This window comes from Lepidochelys kempii, chromosome 1 (assembly GCF_965140265.1).
Source record: "Lepidochelys kempii isolate rLepKem1 chromosome 1, rLepKem1.hap2, whole genome shotgun sequence".
Taxonomy (NCBI): Eukaryota; Metazoa; Chordata; order Testudines; family Cheloniidae; genus Lepidochelys; species Lepidochelys kempii.
Window position 1 is genome coordinate 26657725 of NC_133256.1, and position 21099 is coordinate 26678823.

At 43.5% G+C, this 21099-nt stretch overlaps 1 protein-coding gene across 1 annotated transcript; it reads right to left on the reverse strand.

The window, feature by feature from the left end:
- Positions 1 to 3174: 3174 nt before the first annotated feature.
- Positions 3175 to 17142, reverse strand: LOC140905634 (high-affinity choline transporter 1-like). The gene is made up of 8 exons (XM_073329139.1): positions 16965 to 17142; positions 14907 to 15020; positions 9869 to 10024; positions 9243 to 9391; positions 7124 to 7267; positions 6558 to 6711; positions 5243 to 5460; positions 3175 to 3651 (listed from the first exon to the last, which is right to left on the reverse strand). Exons 1-8 carry the CDS (start codon positions 17140 to 17142, stop codon positions 3175 to 3177), a joined length of 1590 nt encoding a protein of 529 aa, XP_073185240.1.
- Positions 17143 to 21099: the final 3957 nt, after the last annotated feature.

The window sequence follows — 21099 nt, forward strand, 5'->3', positions numbered from 1 at the left end:
AGGTCCTCGCATGATGATTGTATTTTAGTTAACACGCAGCCTAACTGGCTCCCAGTGTAGCTTTGAATTGATGCTAACCACAACTTACGTGGATCTTAAAGCCTGGATTCTTTTGCTTTCTAAAGGAAACTAAAAACACCCATGCAGTTTGGTATCTTAATTAGAGCAAATCTCCTCCATTCAAAGCATTTTCCACAGTTAGGATGATTCATTTTGGGTTGAAGAAAAACAGACAAGCCAAGAGAGAGCATAAAAAACTCCCATCAGATATGGTTCATCTGGTAGTTTTTCAGTCTACTTCCTCTTCTGTCCCGCTTCGCCTCTTGCTCATCCATCTAGGCAGATTGTGACAAGACTGGCAAGTCTAATTAGCTCTTTGTGTCCACTGATTGACATTCTTCAATAGCAATTGCAGGCTATAAGTGGATGTAAAGTCCCTTAGTTCACAAAAGCACCAGGAATATTTGCTTAAGTCTTCATTTGCAGTAAGATACCTTGCTTACACGGCTCTTGAGGGCAGGAGCCACCTCTTAGTTATGTCTTTACAGTCCCTAGCACAATGAGGGTCCTAAGGCCCCTAGGAGCTACCATGTAAATAGTAATATTACCTGGCTAGCTTTTTCAAATTCCCTACTAGAAGAGAAAGTTAAGTTTCTAGGCCACAAGCCTTGTTTCTTTATCAACAGCAAATTAGAAAGAGAATATGGAAAGACATGATCAGGTTGGAGGCCAGGTCTGTGAAGGTTTGGGTTAGGTTCAGAGAGGTCCAATTGTTTATGCAGTTTAAGCTATGACACTGCAGACTTTGTCTGAGTAAACTAAGATGATAATCAATAGCACTTGGTCACATAAATGTTATTTGCATTTTAAGACTGTATATTAATAACAACTAAGGAAGAGGTCTCTTCCCAAGAAACTTTTTCTCTGTGTAGCATAACTTTATCATGGCTGGGATCACAGAAATGGGAAGTAGATGGTGCAGCAAGTTGGTAATAGACTTTTACCTCTACGGCTGTCTTTCCAATCCAGTAAGATCAGAAATGAGTAGGGCCCTACCAAATTCATGGCCATGAAAAATGCACCACGGACTATGAAATCTGGTCTCCCCCCGCATGAAATATGGTCTTTTGTGTATTTTTACCCTTTTACAGATTTCACAAGGGAGACCAGCGTTTCTCAAATTGGCGGTCTTGACCCAAAAGGGAGTTGAAGAGGGGGTCACAAGGTTATTTTAGGGGGGGGGGTTTGCAGTATTACCACCCTTACTTCTATGCTGCCTTCAGAGCTGGATGGCCAGAGAGCAGTGGCTGTTGGCCAGATGCCCAGCTCTGAAGGCAGCATCCCGCCAGCAGCATTGCAGAAGTAAGGTTGGCAATACCATACCATGCCATCCTTACTTCTGCACTGCTGCTGCTGGCCGTGGCTTTGCCTTCAGATCTGGGCTCCCAGCCAGCAGCTGCCGCTCTCCAGCTGCCCAGCACTGAAGGCAGCCGCCACCAGCAGCAGCAGTGCAGAAGTAAGGAGTAAGAAGAAGTAAGAAGTAACAGTACCACAACCCGCCCCCCCTACAATAACCATGCCTTTTTAGATCAGGATCCCTACAATTACAACACCATGACATTTCAGATTTAAATAGCTAAAATAATGAAATTTACAATTTTAAAAATCCTATGACTGTGAAATTGACCAAAATGGACTGTGAGTTTGGTAGGGCCCTAGTAATGATGAAGAATGCTTATGTGACTGATGTTCAGAGAACCTATACACAAAGAGTTGGTCTAAATATAGATCCTAGTTGACATGCGTCAACTGTCCATGTTAGCCACCAGGATGGTTAGCAGGCTCAGTGGTAAGGCTAAGGATTGAGATTGTGTCAATTACATTACCTTTTTTTTGGGTAATATGTTTGTATCTTTATATGGTAACCGAGATTTAATGGTAATTATCCATGTCTAGTGCCTTCTATGTTCAAATCAGTGTACAAACACAATTTTGCTCCCACTCAAATCACTGGCAGTTTTGAATGACTTCAGTGAAAGCTGGAGTGGGTGGATCCTTACTTAAAACTTTTCATCTTCAAACTCTTTACATACCTTAGCTAATTAATCATCACCACCTCATGTGATGTAGATAAGTATTGTCATTCCTGGTTCAGCAAAGCACTTCAGCACGTTCAAAATCTGAAGTCAGAGGGACTGCTCACGTGCTTAAAGTTAAGCATGTGCTGAAGTCCTTTGTTAAACAGAGATAAGATTGCTCAGTTGCTTACAGGTAAGCATGTGATTAAGTGAGATTCTGAATTGGGGCCATTATCCCCATTTTGCAGATAATAAAACTGGGGACCATAGTTTAAATGACTTCACCAAGACCACAAGAGGAAGTCATTGGCAAAGGCTTATATAGAACTCAGGAATTTCCGGCTTCCAGACTTCTGTTTAAACTGTGATTAAACCATACGTCTGTAAAATTCAGTCTAGCTAATGTAAAGTATTGATTTCAACAGCCTGGTTGGTCCAATATATAATCTATGCATTGTAAAAGTAGTGGGTGACTTATTTTTTTCTGCATCTGATCTCTCCCCCAACAGATGGCTTTGCCATTTCACTGGGGACTATATCAAATTCAAAAGGTAGCATACTTGTCTATATACTTTCATAGACCTGATGCTATCCCCATTGAAGTCTGTAGTAAAATTCCCATTTGCTGCAATGGGAGCAGGATCAGCCTGTGTGTGTCTTATGAATAAAATACAATTTGTTAAAGGATCAATCAGTCCCCTTTGTTGTGTGATGTGGAGGTGTCACATACGAAGTTCACATCTGTGGCAACTCACTTTGTAACCTCTCATCCCTACTGCATTTTTCAAGCTCCTAGTACCAAGAACATGCAGAAGCATTGTGTTATTTCATTATATTAACAATTCTAACCACTGCAAGATCAAGTTCCTTCACCAGATGCCCTTAAATTGTTGCATATTCTGACTTCATTCCTTTTTATAGTGCAAATGGAATTATTGTTTTCTTTGTGAATCTACCAAATAATTCATGACTGGCGAGAGAAGACTGGAAAAGAAATGTCATTAACCTGCTAACTTAACTGCAGAATGCTCAGTGATGCCCTGCATTTAATCATGATTCTCTAGTAGCATAGGTGCTTGTAAATTCACCTGTTCTCCTAACTGGCGCAGGGCGGGTGGGTGAATGCACCATTTTCTTTTATTACACTGCAAACATCCCACCTGCGAGGGAGGATGTTTCTCTTAAACAAAAACGCCACCAGGTATGAAACAGCGACAATAGTCCCCAAAGTGAGAAGCATGGTGAAGGTTTTAAAAGGAAACAGCTGAACGTAGACGCCGTCCACAAGGGAGCAGCCTGGGTAGTGGATTATAGGGGGGATTTTCAGGGAAGGTTCCCCTGCCAGCAGCCTTAACAGGAACCCGAAGAAGAATCCAGCAGCTGAGCCATATATGTTGGTGTTGGGAATGAAGAGGACGCAGCAGAGCTGGGGAAAGAGAAGGGCGTACACCAGCTCACCACTCAAGAACCACAGATCATAAATAGAATGGAAGTAAAAAGCCAGGCCTGCAGCTGCTGCCCCAAAAACCACCATGGAGACCCTCATTATAGAGACAACTTCTTTCTCCGTAGCCTGTAAAATAAGAGAGTATTGTTGTAGAAATCATCACTGGCTCATTTTTAATCTGATCCTGAATCCAATCTCAAGTTTACAATGATCAGATAAATAATATCCAGATCCAAATTTTACAAATAGACTTCAGCTGAAGAATTTAGTTCTGGATCCAGATTTTGAATACACCTACGTTCAGAGGTATTTGGATCTAGAATTTTGGTTTGGCCCATCAGAAGCTATTACCAACCTGGGCTGGATTTGAATTAGTCTTGACTTAGAAAAACTCTACATTCAAATCTCTGGGCCATGTTCATTTTGAAATACATCTTTGGAATTAGAGTAGCTAATAATAATAAAAAAGTACATAGTAAAATATATAGTAAGAACTTATTATCAAATACGGGAGCTGAGCAACATAGAGTATGTCTACACAGCAAAGAAAAACCCGTGGCTGGCCCATGCCCACTGACTCAAGCTCGTGGAGCTCAGGCTGTGGGGTTGTTTCATTGATGTGTAGACTTCCAGGCTCGAGCTGGGGCCTGAGGTCTAGGATCCTCCTACCCCACAGGGTCTAGAACCCAGGCTGCAACCTGAATCTGAAAGTCTACACAGCAATAAAGCAGCCCAGCAGTCCGTGCCCTGCAAGCCAAAGTTACCATACCCATAATAATTTATTTTGCCATTTTGAGTTTAGAGAATTTCTGCAAGCTTCTGGTGCTTTTGCAAAACCCAGTTTGACTTTGGCAGCATGGGCTAGCCTGTTGACCAGAGGAATGGGAATCACTAGCTCTTGGATTCTGTTACCACTTCTGACTTGTATACCTTTACGGACTTGAAGCTATAGCTATATTGAAGTCTATAGTAAAACTCCCATTTGCCGAAATGGGAGCGGGATCAGTCTCTCTGTGTTGTATCAATAATATACAGTCTGCTAAAGCATGAATCAGTCCTGTTGTTGTGAGATATGGAGGTGTGATCTATGAATTTCTGCCAGGGCTGAGCCCTGACATCTCTAGGCTTGGCCGTTCATAGCCCCAGCACCTCTGGGCTTGCTGCATCAATTAAGAATGTAAAATAATTGCTTGAGACACGTCACCTAATTGCTTGAAGCCGAGCACCTCTTTCTTTACAAATTAAGCACTGAGCATTGCTGTGCTCAGTGTTGCAGCACCTAACCAAATCTCATTTTCCAAAAGGATTTCAGCAATTAGGAGCCAAAATACCATTGACAGCCGATGGGATTTAGACTCTTAAGGGCCTAAATCACTTTTGAAAATTAGATTAGGCTCCTAAATCAGTTGGGCCTTGCAATGCTGAGTACAGCAATTTACTAAATACCTTTAAGAATCTGGGCCTAAATGACTTGGACAAGGTCACATATCCCAGTCATGACAGACAAATGTTCAAGTCTGGGATCTCCGGGCTTCCAGCAGACAGCAGTGCTGTACTGGGGAGAACAAATGTCATGTGAAAATTCAAGTTTCCCTAAATTTGACAAACAGTTGAAATTTTGGGAATCTGAAATCAGACACCTGAAATGGTGGCAAAAATTTTGCACAGATTTTCAGTAGTTTCTCCCCGCTGTAAATACTAGTGGTGAATCTGTCACCTGTTTCCTAAGAATTTTTCTGTAGATGTTGTGTGCAAACATAGAGCTGGCAGAGAGAAGGGCTGAATCTGCAGAAGACATGACGGCAGCAGCGATCGCTCCCAAGCCGCCAATGGAAATGTAGGTTGGGCAGAGATAATGCAGCACCAATGGCAGTATCATGGCTGACTCTCCTCTCTCCACTGGTGTTGGAAGACCATAGCTCGTCTGGTTCCAGTCTTGAACACAGAACAAAAAAAGGAGGCGAAGAATTAAATATTTAATTCATGCTTTTGTTGCCTTCAGAGCTGTATTTCTACAAAGAGCCATCCTTCCGCAGTTAAAAACTGTGTTCTAGAACTTAGATTATGTTGTTTCCTGACTCCAATTGGTGATCAGTGTATATCCTGAAGCATGAGAGCTGAAAGTCCTTGGAAACCTAGCTAGAAAGTATGTATATGTTGTTAATGCCAAATCCTAACACTGGTTTATGCATCAAGTAAGGGCCACAATGGCCCAATACTGCTGGGTAAACTGGCAGTGAACTGAGTCAACCACTTGGAGGGATGGTTGGTCCAGGGCACAATGTGCCTGCAAGAGTGTCCCCTCTGCTGCTTCTGGGAACAGGGCATTGAGAGGTCTGTCCGCCCTCCAGACATAGATTGCTCAGAGATGGGGTCTTTGCACTGATTTCTCTGACAGCTTTAGCCCGTAAGTATCAAATTCTTTTCTGACTCTTAAGTTATTTACTTCCACAAGAGCTTGATCCTGCTCCAACCAGGGTTGAGATTTTTTTTGGAGGGGAAGGAGGAGGGAGGAGTTTGTTTTTGTTTTACCACTGAATCTTTAAATTCCTTTGAGCGTTTTCTCCCCTGAACATGATCAAATGATACCGACACAACGCAGTAAAGATCGTGAGTATAAAGCAGTGAGGGAAAATAAGTTTTATTGGTCTTTTTTTTTCCCTTTTTGCACTCAAGAGTATGTATTGTACTGTGCACAGAATAGAAACGTGGCAGCCCCTTTATTTAACATAAAACATTTTAAATAGATATTCGGTATTTGAATACCTGAATCAGAAGCTGGAAGGCTCCAGCATTCTGATTCGGGCCCCTAAATAAGTGGCCTGAGTATCAAAAATGCTAAACGTCCAGCAACTCCCACTGATGTCAGTAAAAGCTACTCGATGCTCAGCACTGAAACCAGCTGCTTTCTTAGGTGCCTAAATCAGGACAACGTAGTCCTATCTTTAGGCCCCATTTTAATAATCTTGGCCACTGATTTTAAACCTTGAGCAAAAAAGTACATTTCTTAAAGCCACATGATTTAGTTTTACCTGTGGATGCTGCTACGGCCCCTATGAGCACAGAGGGAATGGCCATTAAAAAGCTCCCCAATCCAGAGAGATAGGAAATGAGCCTTGCTTGTCTTGGTGAGGAGGCTGAGAGAACTCGTTGGAAATAAGTTTGCCATGGGATACTTCCAAGAATCTGAAACATTCAAATGTTAATGCAGTGAGACAACGGTCCATGCCTGTTAGTATTATTTTATTTATTGGTAGGGCTAGTAGCACCTTCTGTTATCAAGATTATCTGACACTTACCATTATAAGAGCTTAGTTTCAGTTGCTTATACGTTTAACAAACTTTAACTGTTTTAAAAGTTCAGCCAGAATGGTCCAGCTGTTTCCTGAGAATGTGGCCTCTGAAAAATGCCTTTTTTGTGATTCTTTCTTAGCACCTGGATGCTTGGGAGCAGAGAGTTGAAGTTTGGTGTGCGGTGGCCTTTGTTTCAGGGATGAGTCTTTTGCCAACTCTGTGGACTGGCTTTGGAATGGACGATGAAACCATTCACCCAGTCCAATCTCCCACCCCACCAGCCAATCCAAGAAAGATTTCTTACCAGATATAAGAAGTCATCCAGCCACCTTCCAAGATATTCTGTTTGTACTTGCCCAATCCAAGGGGCTTGGTAGGATTCCTGAGCAGCAGTGTAATAAATGTTTTCTGTTGCAGAGTTGAGCAGGGCAAATGGGACACAGATCCACTGGGATTAAAATGGAAACACTGAATCTCTTCACTAACTTCCTCTCACTTCTATAGCCTATTCAAGCTCCTTGGCCTTGCCTTTGCTCTAATTTCCTCCTCTCCCACTTCTGCTTCCTACAACCATCCCAAGCCTTCTGCCTAATTGTCCCTTTTATCTCCTCCTCTTGCTCGTCTTCATTTCATGCCACCCTTTATTCCTGTTCCTGTATCTCATTCCCCCTCCTTTTCCCTAAGCATTTCCCTCAAGCTCATTCAAATTCCTTCTTGTTCTACAAGGCCTTTCAGTGCCAGCTAGACTGATGTCTATTTTATAGGGACAGTCCCAATATTTGGGGCTTTGTCTTATATAAGTGCCTATGATCCCCCACCACCTCTCCTGATTTTCACACTTGATATCTGGTCATCCTAGTGCCAGCCCTCTGTAATTCACTAATGCATTAAGGTTAAAATCTTCACTCCATGTATCATATCCTCTATGCCAAGAATTTGGTATGTCAATGTTCTGTTAGTAACAGGAAAAAGAGAGTCCATCAGAAAGGGCCACCAAATATGAATTATTGTCACCGTTGTAATGTTGGATAAACTCAGACACAGAGAGATTGAGCACATTCTCAGCTGTGCACCAGGCACAAAGGAGGTGCAAAGAGTAATTTGTTTTCCCCCATTCTTGGGCCCTGTCCTTCATCTGCATGGTCATCATAGAAATATAGGACTGGAAGGGACCTCAAGAGTCTTCTAGTCCAGTCCCCTGCACTCAAGGCAGGAGTAAATATTATCTAAAGCAGTGGTTCCCAGACTTGTTCTGCCACTTGTGCAGGAAAGCCCCTGGCAGGCCGAGCCGGTTTGTTTACCTGCTGCGTCTGCAGGTTCGGCTGATCACGGCTCCCAGTGGCTGTGGTTCACTGCTCCAGGCCAATGGGAGCTCCTGGAAGCAGCGCGGGCGGAGGGACATACTGGCCGCCGCTTCCAGCAGCTCCCATTGGCCTGGAGCAGCGAACTGCAGCCACTGGGAGCCGCGATCGGCCGAACCTGCGGACACGACAGGTAAACAAACCGGCCCGGCTCTCCAGGGGCTTTCCCTGCACAAGCGGCAGAACAAGTTTGGGAACCACTGATTTAGACCACCCCTGACAGGTGTTTGTCCAACCTACTCTTTAAAACTTTCAATGATGGAGATTCTACAACCTCCCTAGGCAATTTATGCCAGTGCTTAATTACCCTGACAGTTAGGAAGCTTTTCCTAATGTCCAACCTTAAACCTCTCTTGATGCAATCTAAGCCCATTGCTTCTAGTCCTATCCTCAGAAATTAACAAGAATAAATTTCTTCCTCTTCCTTGTAACAACCTTTTATGTACTTGAAAACCTGTTACCATGTCCCATCTTAGCCTTCTCGTCTCCAGACTAAACAAACCCAACTTTTTCAATCTTCCCCTATAGGTCATGTTTTCAGAACCTTTAATCATTTTTGTTGTTCTTTTCTGGATTTTCTCCGATTTGTCCACAGCTGTCCTGAAATGTGGCTCCAAGAACTGGACCCAATACTCCAGTGAGGCCTAATCAGTGCAGAGTAAACTGGAAGAATTACGCCTTGGGTCTTGCATCGTGTAGTTAAGAGCATGGTTGCTTTATTTAAATTAATTGGTGTTTTTGGATAACCGTCTTCTTGGGTTTTGTTTATTTCCAGCCAAGAAAATTATGGGCTAGATTCTGCTATCTTTACTCATGTGAATAGACAGTAGACTACACCCATGAGTAAGTGTTACTCAACCCAAGTAAGAGTTGAAAAACTGGCTTTATGTAGTCCTGGGGCCTTTTTGTTTTTACACCTAAAGTAGAGCTTTGGGGTCTGAGACCAGTGTCAATGGACCTTCTTTGGACTGAGACTGGTGAAAATGCGAGAGGAATTTTGTCTCTCATCTTTGATTATGAAATCTTGAGAAAACGGATAACACAGAAATGCATTGAACTTACCAGGCTGAGCACAATAAAAATCAGCTGTATCACATCTGTGTATGCAACTGAGTACAGCCCTCCCAGTAAAGTGTAGAGTATAACAGTGCATGCCGATATGATTATGGCCAAATAGCCTCCAATATCCAAAATGACTCTCATTGTTGCCCCTGCAGACAAAGACAATTTTGAACAATCATAACAGGTCTTATATATGCAAGTTTCTTATTATACAAATAAGTTGTTAAATGATACCAATGTAGTCTAGCGGTTAGTGCACCTGGCTAGAAGCCAAGGATTCCAGAGTTTTATTTCTTGTGCTGTCACCAACTTACTTTGTGACCTTGGCCAAGTCACTTCAGCTCTCTGCACTTCAGTTTCCTCATTTATAATATCAGGATGATAGTAAATAAATACACATCATTACCTAGTACTATGGAAATGTGAATTTTATATTTCTATCAGTTTTACTTTAAACATGCACAAGAAACATTAGGAAAGGGAATAAATAATATAGTTTCATGAATTAGCGATGAACACATAATCCGCAAAAGGTGGTGTAAAGCAGAGCTATCCATGGCTGTCTTTCCCTTGTCTTCGCTACATCATCTTTCTATCAAATACAAATGCTGAGCAAATATATTTACCTAATGAAGCAAGAATAGCTGCAAACCAGAATATATCTCCTATTAAAGGTGGAATAAAGAGAAGGCTTCCAATCATGTTCCCGTATGTTTCTTGGAGAGGATCCATCATTGTCACATAATTTTTGGATCTCATTGGATTTACAAAGAAGAGGCCACCTATCAGAAATTATAATATTGTCATTGAATTTTATACACATCTCCTAAGAAATTGTCAGAACTGTCCTCTTGTTCTAAATGATATCTGTATTAAAGCCAGCATTAGTCAATGTTCACTGGTCACACTGCAATAATTTGCTAATGTTCCCCGTTAAAATGTCCATCAGCTGATCACCTCATTAAATATCCACATTTACTAAGCTTTTTAAAGTGCACTTCTCATCAGTAACCATCTTCTTCAGGCAATGCAAGGCCCTATGGAGTTTTCACTGTAAAGGGTCTTACATCATCTGAAAAAAGTGCACTTTGGCATGGGCAGTGGGTGACCCGCTGGCTCAGGGAGGCTAGCGCCTGCCTGAGGCCCCACTGGATCCCAGAGCCCCACCCTCTCCATGTCCGCCAGCCCTAACCCCCGAGCGCCCCCAAGCACAGGGCGGACAGTCCCAGCTCTGGCATCCTCCCCCCTCAGCACTGGGCAGTGCGGCCCCAGTGCCCGAGGGCCCCTCAGTGCTGGGCAGCCCCAGTCACCCCAAGTCCAGGCTGCTGGCAGGCCACGGCCACCCTAACCCTAGCTCCAGCCCCAGCCCTAGCCTGCTTCCCTGAAGACAAGTGACCAGCTGGGCTGGGGCCAAGGGAGAAGGACAAGAGCAAGCAAGAGGGGGCTTTCTGGGCAGAGTGTGGATGAGGCCACACCAGGCTCTTTGGGGAGGCACAGCCTTCCCTGCCTATGCTACCCGCCGCCCATGTGCTTTGGTCAATATAAGGCAATAGGTTTGTCCTTGATTTTGTGAATGCTAGGTGCCATGCAACATACTGAGATAAATGCTGCCCTCAGTTACATACAATGAAACGTGCAGCTCCCCTATGCCTCCTCCAAAATTAAATTATCTTGTTTTTAATGTCAGCACCTCATGAACTGAGCCCAGTCCTACACTCCTTCCTCATATCAGCAATCCTCACTCAAGTAGTTCCATTAAAATTGATGAATGTATGTAGTGCCAAATCCTGATGCCTACAGGACTACTTGTCTGGGGATTACTGACATGAGGAATGGGTGCTGGACTGGACCTGCAGTCTCTGAATGGGGCTTCTTGTGTTGGTAAGGATTACTCATGTGAGAAAGGGTTGCTGTGCCCATAGGCTACTGCTTTAGGGCCTGATTGAAATGGAAGTCAATAGGCATCTTTCCATTGATTTCAGTGGGCTTTGGATCAAAGTCATAGTGCTCTTCACAGGGCAGATATTTCCCAGTGTAAGAGCAGCTCTTCCTTGTCTCTACTTGTAGGATTCTGCTAAATTCCTACTACATGCTTCCGGGGGAAGCTGCCCGCAAATGGCACTGTTGCACACCCACTACTCCAGCTTTATGTGATGGGCTGGTGTATGGCTGTATCTAATTGTGACCTGCCCTTGACATTGTAACGGCCATTTTGAAGAATGTGACTTGCATTTGGAGTGTGTAGTTGTGCCTGCCTAGAGATGCCAAGAACAGACCAAGGCAGCTTATTGTAATGCAGGGCGCCTCCCTGAAGCAACTAACACAAGAGTCATCAGTGGTGCTTGTCAGAACACTGGATTTGCTGAAACCAGTGGCCAGGTTAAAGGAAACTGGTTCTCCCAGTTTGTCTCCCAGGGGAGTAGGACTTCAACCACCTGACTGAGATCATGAGGCTGGTCAGTAGATAACGTGACAAAGGGGACTGAAACCTTATTTAAATGCAAGATCTGCTCTTGGTTCTCACTCTCTTGCTGAAAAACAGAGCCCATGGGGCCTACCTGCTTGACACATGGACTAGGCCTAAGGACTCACAAGAAAGGATGAGCATAGACACAGGGAAACGAGCATTCAGGCTCCTGTTGTTTTCCTAGAGATCTGTAACTCTTGTATGCTTTGACAGCAAAGCTTACTGTGATTTTAAAAACTCCAGAGCAAAGCCCGTGTTCCTTACTTTACTTGCCATGTGTCCCTAAAGAGTTAAATTACAATCCAGAGCACCCACAGAGGGGGCCAGACAAGAGCTCTGTACCCAGTAGTGGGCCTTAGGGTATGTCTACCCAGCAGCGTAAGCCTAGGCTTAAGCCTGGGCTCAAATCTAACTCCCTTGCATCCACATACCAATTGTGCTAACCAAGGGCTCGGAGCTAGGTTCCCAGGACCCTGCAGGGCTGGAGGATCCAGGCAAACATTAAGCTGGCTATGGGACCTGGTGTTCAAGCCCTATTGCTTTCCTTTGTGCACGGGGTCCCAGCTTGACTCGGGTCCCGGCAGTCCTCCGAATGTATCCCAGAGTTCCTTCGGGCAACTTCGTTAGTCTTCTCTATGCCGACGATCTGTGATGCCATCTGTTGCACTCTATTGCAAATGGAAGCTGCACCTCCCTTTGCAAATGGCAGCAGGTCGAATCAGCAGGTTAACCCCTTGTTTACTGGACATGCAACCCTAGGGAAGGCAGGGCCCTAGAGAGAAGAGCAGGGATCAAGCAACTGCCCTGCAGAGAGGGGGGGGAGCAGAACTCGCAGCTCAGCATGGCCGGGGAAGGATGACCCTCAACACCCTGACCGCTCCCGCTCCCTGCAGGGCTGCTGCTTGGTCTCCACCCTGCTCTCCGCCCCCCCCGGGGGCTGCATGTGCAGAGTGCCCAGGCAGTGTGTGCTGTCAGGGCAGAGAGTGGGAGCCAGCCCCCAAACTTCCCCACAGCCTCCCAGAGATCTCTTATCCCTGCCTCCCAGGGCGCGTCGGGGCAGGGATAAGGGATCCTGGAAGGTGCTGGAGCACACAGGGATGCACTTCACTGCTCTGCTGCCAGCCGGGCTGGAGTGTTTTTCCTCTGAAACCTGCCTTTTATGTCAAACTTCGAAACAGACAGACAAAAGTAAATAAAAAACCAGCCAAAGGAAAACACCTTCACTGAACATTCCATTTCAGAAATTAAGAATTGCGAAGTTTCACTTTCATAGTTTGACAGCCGGGGAGCCTGATGTGTGAATTCTCCTCAGAACAGCTGCACATGGGCCTTTTCCTGACTCAGCCTAAACTGGTGAAGAGCCTAGTTGTCTGGTTAGATGGTAGTTCAGTACAAAGCCTTCTCAAACCCCAGTCATTCTACTGAGACAGCCACCAAATAAGCTAATTATGCAGCTTATGTACTCATGTGATCCTTATGGGCACCTGAGCCCCGCCAATAGCCAGCATTAGTCAACAGCAGGTGTGTGCGTGCGCGCGTGTGTGTAACTCATACACCTCCTGGGTGTGGTGTTCTGTCCCATCTAGGGCAGGGGTTCTCAAACTGGGGGTTGGGACCCCTCAGGGGGTCACGAGGTTATTACATGGGGGGTTGCGAGCTGTCAGCCTCCACCCCAAACCCCGCTTTGCCTCCAGCATTTATAATGGTGTTACATACATTAAAAAGTGTTTTTAATTTATAAGGGAGGGGGTCGCACTCAGAGGCTTGCTATATAAAAGGGATCACCAGTATAAAAGTTTGAGAACCCCATATGTAGTGGGACCGAGACCACTTAGAGAGAGAGATTAATGAGTCTGCTCTACAGCCTTAGCTAAGGGCCATATGGCATTTAACTCATGCAGTAGAGGCTCATGTATTTAGCTCCAAAGATCCCAGGTTCAATCCCGATGACCGGGGTCTATCAGTGTTACAAGTGAGCGCACCAGGGGTCAGAAAATCCTTAATCTCGAGTTGAAATGCCATGTAAATGCTCAAGCCCAAGGTTCAGTCAGGTCAACTTGAGTCCCACTAATCTTAGGCTTACATTGCTGTGTAGACATACTCTGAGAGGCCCAGAGTTAGAAGCAGTGACTGGATGCTGACCAGATCCAGCTGGCTTGGAAGCACATGGGCTCCAAAGTTGGTACAATTACAGCTGACTGGTGACTGTCCACTAAGGGACTTGGCTAGGTCTTCTGTAGCAAACATGCATTGAGATTTAGGGTGTTAGGAGAATGTATTTTGGTGGGGAAATCATGGTGATACTTTTTAGCTCCACAAACATTTCAAAGAAAGAATTACATTTTGTTGAGGGCATGATGTTCCTACTTCCAAAAGGATATTGGAGAAAAACAGTATTCACAGACTATCACATGCAAGCAAAACACACAAATAAGATTCTCTTGATGTAGATTGTCTCATGCAGGTGAATCTCTGCATCTGCACAGGGCCCCATTAAGTTCTGCATTTTAGGCCCTAATCCTCCAATTATTAATCCCTTGAATTCTCATCCTGAATCTATTGTATGTATGCAGAACATAGTCCGATAAAGGCCAATTATATCACTTTTGGGATGTCCACTATCTGACACTTCATTCAGAATAATTTAAACAGCCTGAGTATTTGACAGTTATCTGAGTGTAGAACACATAATATGTAGAATGTATATTGTAGATGTTGGGACATATGAAAAGATGCCTGCTTGTCTGGCAGGGAGGGAGAACAGCCAAGTGAAAAGCTGAGCCAGCACTTCAATCGGATGAACAACTGGTTCAATCAGGGGAACAGCTTGGTCAACAACCTGATCAGGTAAACAACTGAGTTAGCAAACTAATCTTAGTGTTAGGCAGAAAAGTGTTTATATCTATAATGACTAATTTTGTAACAATATATTTAAGGCGAGCACCTGAATGTGGGTATGCGCTAGCATTTAACCCTATGCTGTGGCATGTTTTGGTGGACTGATCTCTCATTGAATCAGCAAATAAAAGACATACTTCTTCAGCTCAAGAGTCTGTCTGTGAACCTGTGTGTTCTGGGTAGCAGGGAAAAGACCCGGTCAACACTGGGAGAGTCTGCATTTTTTAGATCCATAACATTGGATTAAAAAAAAAAAGATTTATAACATGTTTTTGGGGTTTTTTTTTGTTTTTTTTTACCAATAACAAGGGACAAAGCAAATCCTATTGGCGCCTGGACCCACACTAGTCCTCTTGTGGGAAGATAGACAATTTCAGCTGTACCATTGATATATGCTCCTCCGACCCAGGTTGCTGAAAAAAAAAAGGGGGGGCAGGAGAAATAGTGATGAGACATATATTGCCTTACTACTCTCATAAAACATATTGAAAAGTCCAGAGCCAGACTGTGAACCTCTATTCACACTGGTGAGTGTTTACTCACACTCACATTTACTCCAGATTTTTTTTACTTCACATTTACTATCACATTTATCAGAATCTGACCCTAAAGGCTAGTTTACACTACACAGGTTCTGTGGATACAGTTATGCTGGCAAAAGCCCCTACAGGGGATGCAGCGTAGACTGACAGGAATTTTTCTGCCGGGATAGTAACATCACCTTCCTGGATGACATTAGCTATGGCAACAGATTTCAGAGTAACATCCATGTTAGTCTGTATTCACAAAAAGAAAAGGAGTACTTGTGGCACCTTAGAGACTAAGCAATTTATTTGAGCATAAGCTTTCGTGAGCTACAGCTCACTTCATCGGATGCATACTGTGGAAACTGCAGAAGACATTATATACACAGAGACCATGAAACAATACCTCCTCCCACCCCACTCTCCTGCTGGTAATAGCTTATCTAAAGTGATCACTCTCCTTACAATGTGTATGATAATCAAGTTGGGCCATTTCCAGCACAAATCCAGGTCTTTTCACCCCCCCCCCACACACAAACCCACTCTCCCGCTGGCAACAGCACACCCAAAGTGACCACTCCCCTCACAACGTGCATGACAATCAAGCTGGGCCACCTCCAGCACAAATCCAGGTCCTCTCACCCCCCCACCCCTTCCCTCCAAAAATCACACACACAAACTCACTCTCCCGCTGGCAATAGCTTATCCAAAGTGACCACTCTCCTTACAATGTGTATGAAAATCAAGGTGGGCCATTTCCAGCACAAATCCAGGTTTTCTCCCCCCCGCCCCACCCACAACACACACACACACAAACTCACTCTCCTGCTGGTAATAGCTCATCCAACTGACCACTCTCCTTACAATGTGTATGATAATCAAGGTGGGCCATTTCCAGCATAAATCCAAGTTTAACCAGAGCATAGCTGAATCTATTCCGGGGGTTTTGCCAGCATAGCTGTGTTGGCTGGGGGATGAGGTTTTTTCACACCCCTGTCCGACATAGCTATGCTGACAAAACATTGCAGTGTAGACCTGGCCTGGGTAAAATTCTGAAGAGGTGATACTCAAAGTGAATAGCTACATTTGCATGGAAAACTCATTAATGTTCAGAATAGGTTTATTTTTATTTCTATTTTTGTTAATGGTAGACACTGGCTGGAGCAGATAGCAAGAGCAAATAGCGTTACATTTATTGTTCCTTAATAATTTATAGAACATAATTCCCATGTATCATGGTCCTTTACAATAGCAAATGTGTGCTTAAGAAAATAAATCCCTTAAAACAACAGTCAAGCACATACTACATTCAAAAAAGTGAGTCTTCAGCTTAGACTAAAACCAAGCAAATCTGCTGGCCAGACAAATGTCACTTGGGACAGCATTCCCCTATTGATAGGTAAGAGGGAAAAATCTCTGATGATGGGAAAACACAGAAGAAATAGAAGAGGTGTCAGAAGCATAGTGTGTAAATGCTTTAAAGAACTATATATACATCCTTCTTTATAGGCAGATTCTGATAGCCTTACTCATGATGAGCAGCACCATATCCCACACAAAAAGTAAGGTATTCAACACGAGTGAAGGTAGCAGAATCTTGCCCTAAATTAGCACCACATACTATCCTCCTGAGTAGTATCATATTCCTGAGGGAGTCCCACTACTCAAGACATTAGGGACTGCTCAGTGTGAGTAGGGCTGGCACAATCTGGCCCACAATGCTAATAAAACTTCCATATCCCAGACTTAGAAGAACAAATTTATGTTGTGAATGAGAAAAGCTCAACCTGAATGTTTTAATAAGATAAACAGATTTCCTTTCAGAACACTTACCAGTTGCAGTGAATAATCCAATGAAAAAATTCATGTTCCTGCTCCCCACTATGATCATCTCACTTGGTTTCCCTTTCTTCTGGTCCTTTTTGCTTTTCCAAGAAGCCCAAATTCCAATGGCTAAAGTTATTGCATAAAACACAATTAAAGCTACCAAGCCAGGTATATTCAGAGCCATTTTCTGCAGTTTATTCTGGACCACAGAGATGAATATGGATTCAGTAGTGCTCACACAGTACCAAAAAGAATTATGAGCCAAAATTTTGGTCAAGGTACTGGATGCTATGTCTTTCAGTCTCCACCCTTCTTGAGGAAATATCCAATCCTGCCTTCTGGGTGGAAGTAGGGTGGGGTAGATAAGGGACGGGGACTCAGGCAAATAAGCATTTATGTGTTGTATAATGTCAGTCTGATATCAATGAGGGGAAATGTAATATTTTGTATGATATGCATTGGCATGTGAATAATCAGTATCCGTTTTGCTTGGTTCTTGTTACGAGGTCAGAATATATGTGGATGAGACTCTTGTCTGAACAAAGTTGACTGAAATAAAAAAAAATCATTATAATAAAAAGAAATTCAGGAAAGAAAAAAATCAATGATCAACTGAATGAGTAGCAATGCCTTATTCAAATCAAGCTCACATCAGTTCCATTGATAAAGGCAGGCAGGGGTGCAGACAGTGTTGTACCATACCATAAAATAACAGGTAGCACAGCTGTTTCTCTGGAGGCTGTATTTAACTAACTCCTATTAGAATGTTTCTCAGGTAATTAGAAAGAGAAATCTTTCTTTGATAAATTTAAGAAGCTGTCCTTCAAACAGATAATGAACCTCCAATAGGAACCTCTTACACAGTAGGATGTGAGTAATTTATATAGTTTAGATGTCAGCGTTTTGGTTGATCTGTGGCTGAAATTCTGCTCTGGGCAGTAGACTTTCAGTCTTTCTCCTTCTGTCCACTGAGATATGATCCTTGATGCCAGGATCATATCAAAGATTGTTTTTTGAACAGTCCTTCATTTGCATTCTTAGCTGGAATTTATAAGTCCGAAACATCTTAACAGTTTCTTCCAAATACATCACCTCATGCAGAGATCAAGGGGCAGCAATTTTGTGAAACTCACATGGCACAGCTCAAAGATGACCTTTAGTTTAACAATACACACTAAGAACTAACGTACATTGATTGCGGATGTGGAGAGTCTTGAAGAGAAAGACCTGGGGAGAACCTTGGGGTTTTTTTTATTTTTTATTATAGCATTCTGTAAACAGTCCATCAGCAATCCCTCTGTGTACAGTGTTCTCAAAACATTCTGGAAGCAGTATGAAGCTGTCCTGATTGCAGAATGAAAGCCAGTTCAAGGTCCTTCATGCTGCTGGGTTTGTGGCCCAAAAATTCTAATCTAACAGCAAACATTTTGTTTGAGCGAGAGACGCGTTCAAAGTGCAATTATATGAGAGGTTTTTAACTACATTTTTGACAAAACAGATGAATCTGACATCAAACTGTAATATGAAAAATTCATTAGAAATAGCAGAGGAAGCAAGATTTGTGTAAACTTTGCTTCAATCTGACAGGGGGATTTGTACAAATAGAAATAGTGTGGTTGTTTTCATTTAAAAAAGAAAAAGCCTAAAGGCCAAATTCTGATACCGAATAGTACTGTAGTCTTTTAGTGATCTTATTAAAATCAGGTACTATTCAGCCTGAATAAGAGTATCAGAATTTGGCCCTAAATGTATAAAAAGCTAGGTGAGAAATACTGTACATTTTAAATATACATTTTCAGTGTGGTATGTTACTAAGAGGCACTAACTTTCACATTCACGATAGCATCTGCAAAGTCCTAGAAAGTGAAACTGTTCCAGGTCATGAATAGCCTGGTGAATGTGGGCTGTCTTCTCTTGTTTACTAAGTCGAGTTTTTCTTGCTGTGAAGAATTTTCATGTTACTTTTTGGATAAGTCACCAAGATCCAACCTGTGTGGGCATTAAATCTAAATTCTGTGTCACGAAGTTGTATTTGCTGTATTTAAACATAACTTCTAGATTCATAGATTCCAAGGCCAGAAGGGACCATTGTAATCATCTAGTCTGACCTGCTGCATAATACAGGCCATAGAACTTCCCCAAAATAATTCCTGACCTAGAGCATATCTTTTAGAAAAACATCCAATCATGATTTAAAAATTGTCGGTGATGGAGAATCCACCAGGACCGTTGGTAAGTTGTTCCAATGGTTAATTACTCTCACTTTTTAAAATGTATACCTTATGTCCAATCCAAATTTGTCTAGCTTCAACTTCTAGCCATTGGATGATGTGATACCTTTTTCTATTAGGTTGAAGACCCCATTATTAAATATTTGTTTCCCAGGGAGTTAGTTATAGACTGTAATCAAGTGACCCCTTAATCTTCTCTTTGTTAAGCTAAATAGATTGAGTTCCTTTAGTCTATCACTACAAAGTGTGTTTTCTACTTCTTTGTTCATTATCCTGGCTCTTCTCTGAACCCTCTCCAATTTGTCATAGCAATTGCACTATTGCCAAATATAGAGATAAAATAAGCTGGGAGCTGAATTCATATCCTTCCTATATGGTAAAAGCCAACAAGAAAACACTAGACTTGCTGCTGGAGAAGATTTTTGTCGGAGCTGATTTAAAAATGTCTCCTCAACCCTGGAAAACATTGAAAAATGAAAATGGAAAAAAAAGTCTAAATTTTCCATGGAAATTAGTTTTGGTGCAAATTTTAATACTTGAAAACTTTGGCCAAAACTGAAATATTTTAATTTAGAAATGCTGTCACAGTACTTTGTGGGAGCTGTAGTCTGTGCGCCTCAAGCTCCTGTTCTCTATGAGCTGTTCATCATGATCCCCTTTTTGGAGAGTGGAGGCAGTGCATCATGGGAGTACTGACCATGGTGCATCATGGGAGATGTAGTCTGGACAGGGAGCCCAGCCCCTAGAAGAGAATTGGAATATGAGGCAACTGAACTACACTGCAGCATTTGCAAATCAAAATATTTCTGTGTTTGGATGAAATTTTTTGGTTTTTAGGTGCTCAGATTTTCAACAAAAAAATCTAAATTTTCGACAGAAAGCAGCCACTTTTAATAGAAAATTTTTATCAAACCCCCATTTTTCTGTTGAAAAACAGTTTTGATGGAAATTTTTTTGCCAACTCTAATTTTCAGTGATTTGCTTCACAAGGGCAGTGGGCCAGCTGTCCCTGCATAAGCTGGGTGATGCTGGGTAATGATGTCCTCCTGGTCATGGTGGACAATCAAATGTCCAGGCTGATTCTCTTAGATCTTTCAGCTGCCTTTGATTCCTCTGACCAGGGCTGTCCGTACCCATATGCAAAGTACGCAGCTGTGTAGGGCACGAGGAAGTGTGGGGCACCAAATTTCCTGGTGCCCTAGGCAGCTGCATACTGCTCCAGGCCCTGCTCTGCTTCTTCCCCATGGCCCCTGCCCCTGCTCTGCCCCAGCCCCGCGTCTTCCCACCGCTGCTCTGCCCAAGCCTGGGAGCCAGGGGAGCAGAGCGGAGCGGGCTCGGGCTGGGTCACTCCACTTCCCGCCCCCCCGTGAATGCGGGGTTGGGCATACCCTGCTCTCAACGGGCTTCGGGAAGAGGAGAGACCTGGCCCCAGCCCGCTCTGCCAGCTCAGGCTGGGGGGCGGTTTCCCCCCTGTCCCCAAGCCTGCTCCTGCCCACCCCCGCAGAGGCCTGGGGCCAGCTCGCCCGCCCCCACCCCCCCGCAGAGGCCTGGGGCCAATCCGTCCCCGTCCCCCCTGCAGAGGCCTGGGGCACCAAAATGGCTAGGGACGGCCCTGCCTCTGACCGTGAGCAGAGGCAATTGCAGGATATGGAGCCTTAGGCGTTAATAAAACAGCTGTAAATATTCATTCTATCTTGGAGCTGTACCAGCTTTCCAAACAAGAGTGACTGTTTTTATCACATCTGGCCAGATTAAAACCGAGGGGTCTCCAAACACTTTCTTTCCTTTCCATGTCCTCAAACAACTTAAACTGAGCGGTTTCTGACTATAAATAATGTGGCTAATGTTTAAAACAAATAAAAAATATTTAAAGTACTGTATCGTCCTCCCTTTCTATTTAATCAAGAGGT

Excerpts from the sequence above, each read along its gene's own strand:
- LOC140905634 (XM_073329139.1), bottom strand. The coding sequence starts at position 17,142 with ATGGCTCTGAATATACCTGGCTTGGTAGCTTTAATTGTGTTTTATGCA. Across the intron at positions 15,021-16,964 it reads TGGATTATTCACTGCAACTG|CAACCTGGGTCGGAGGAGCA; the intron begins GTAAGTGTTCTG and ends TTTTTTTTTCAG. Across the intron at positions 3,652-5,242 it reads GAAAAATTCTTAGGAAACAG|GCTACGGAGAAAGAAGTTGT; the intron begins GTGACAGATTCA and ends CTTATTTTACAG.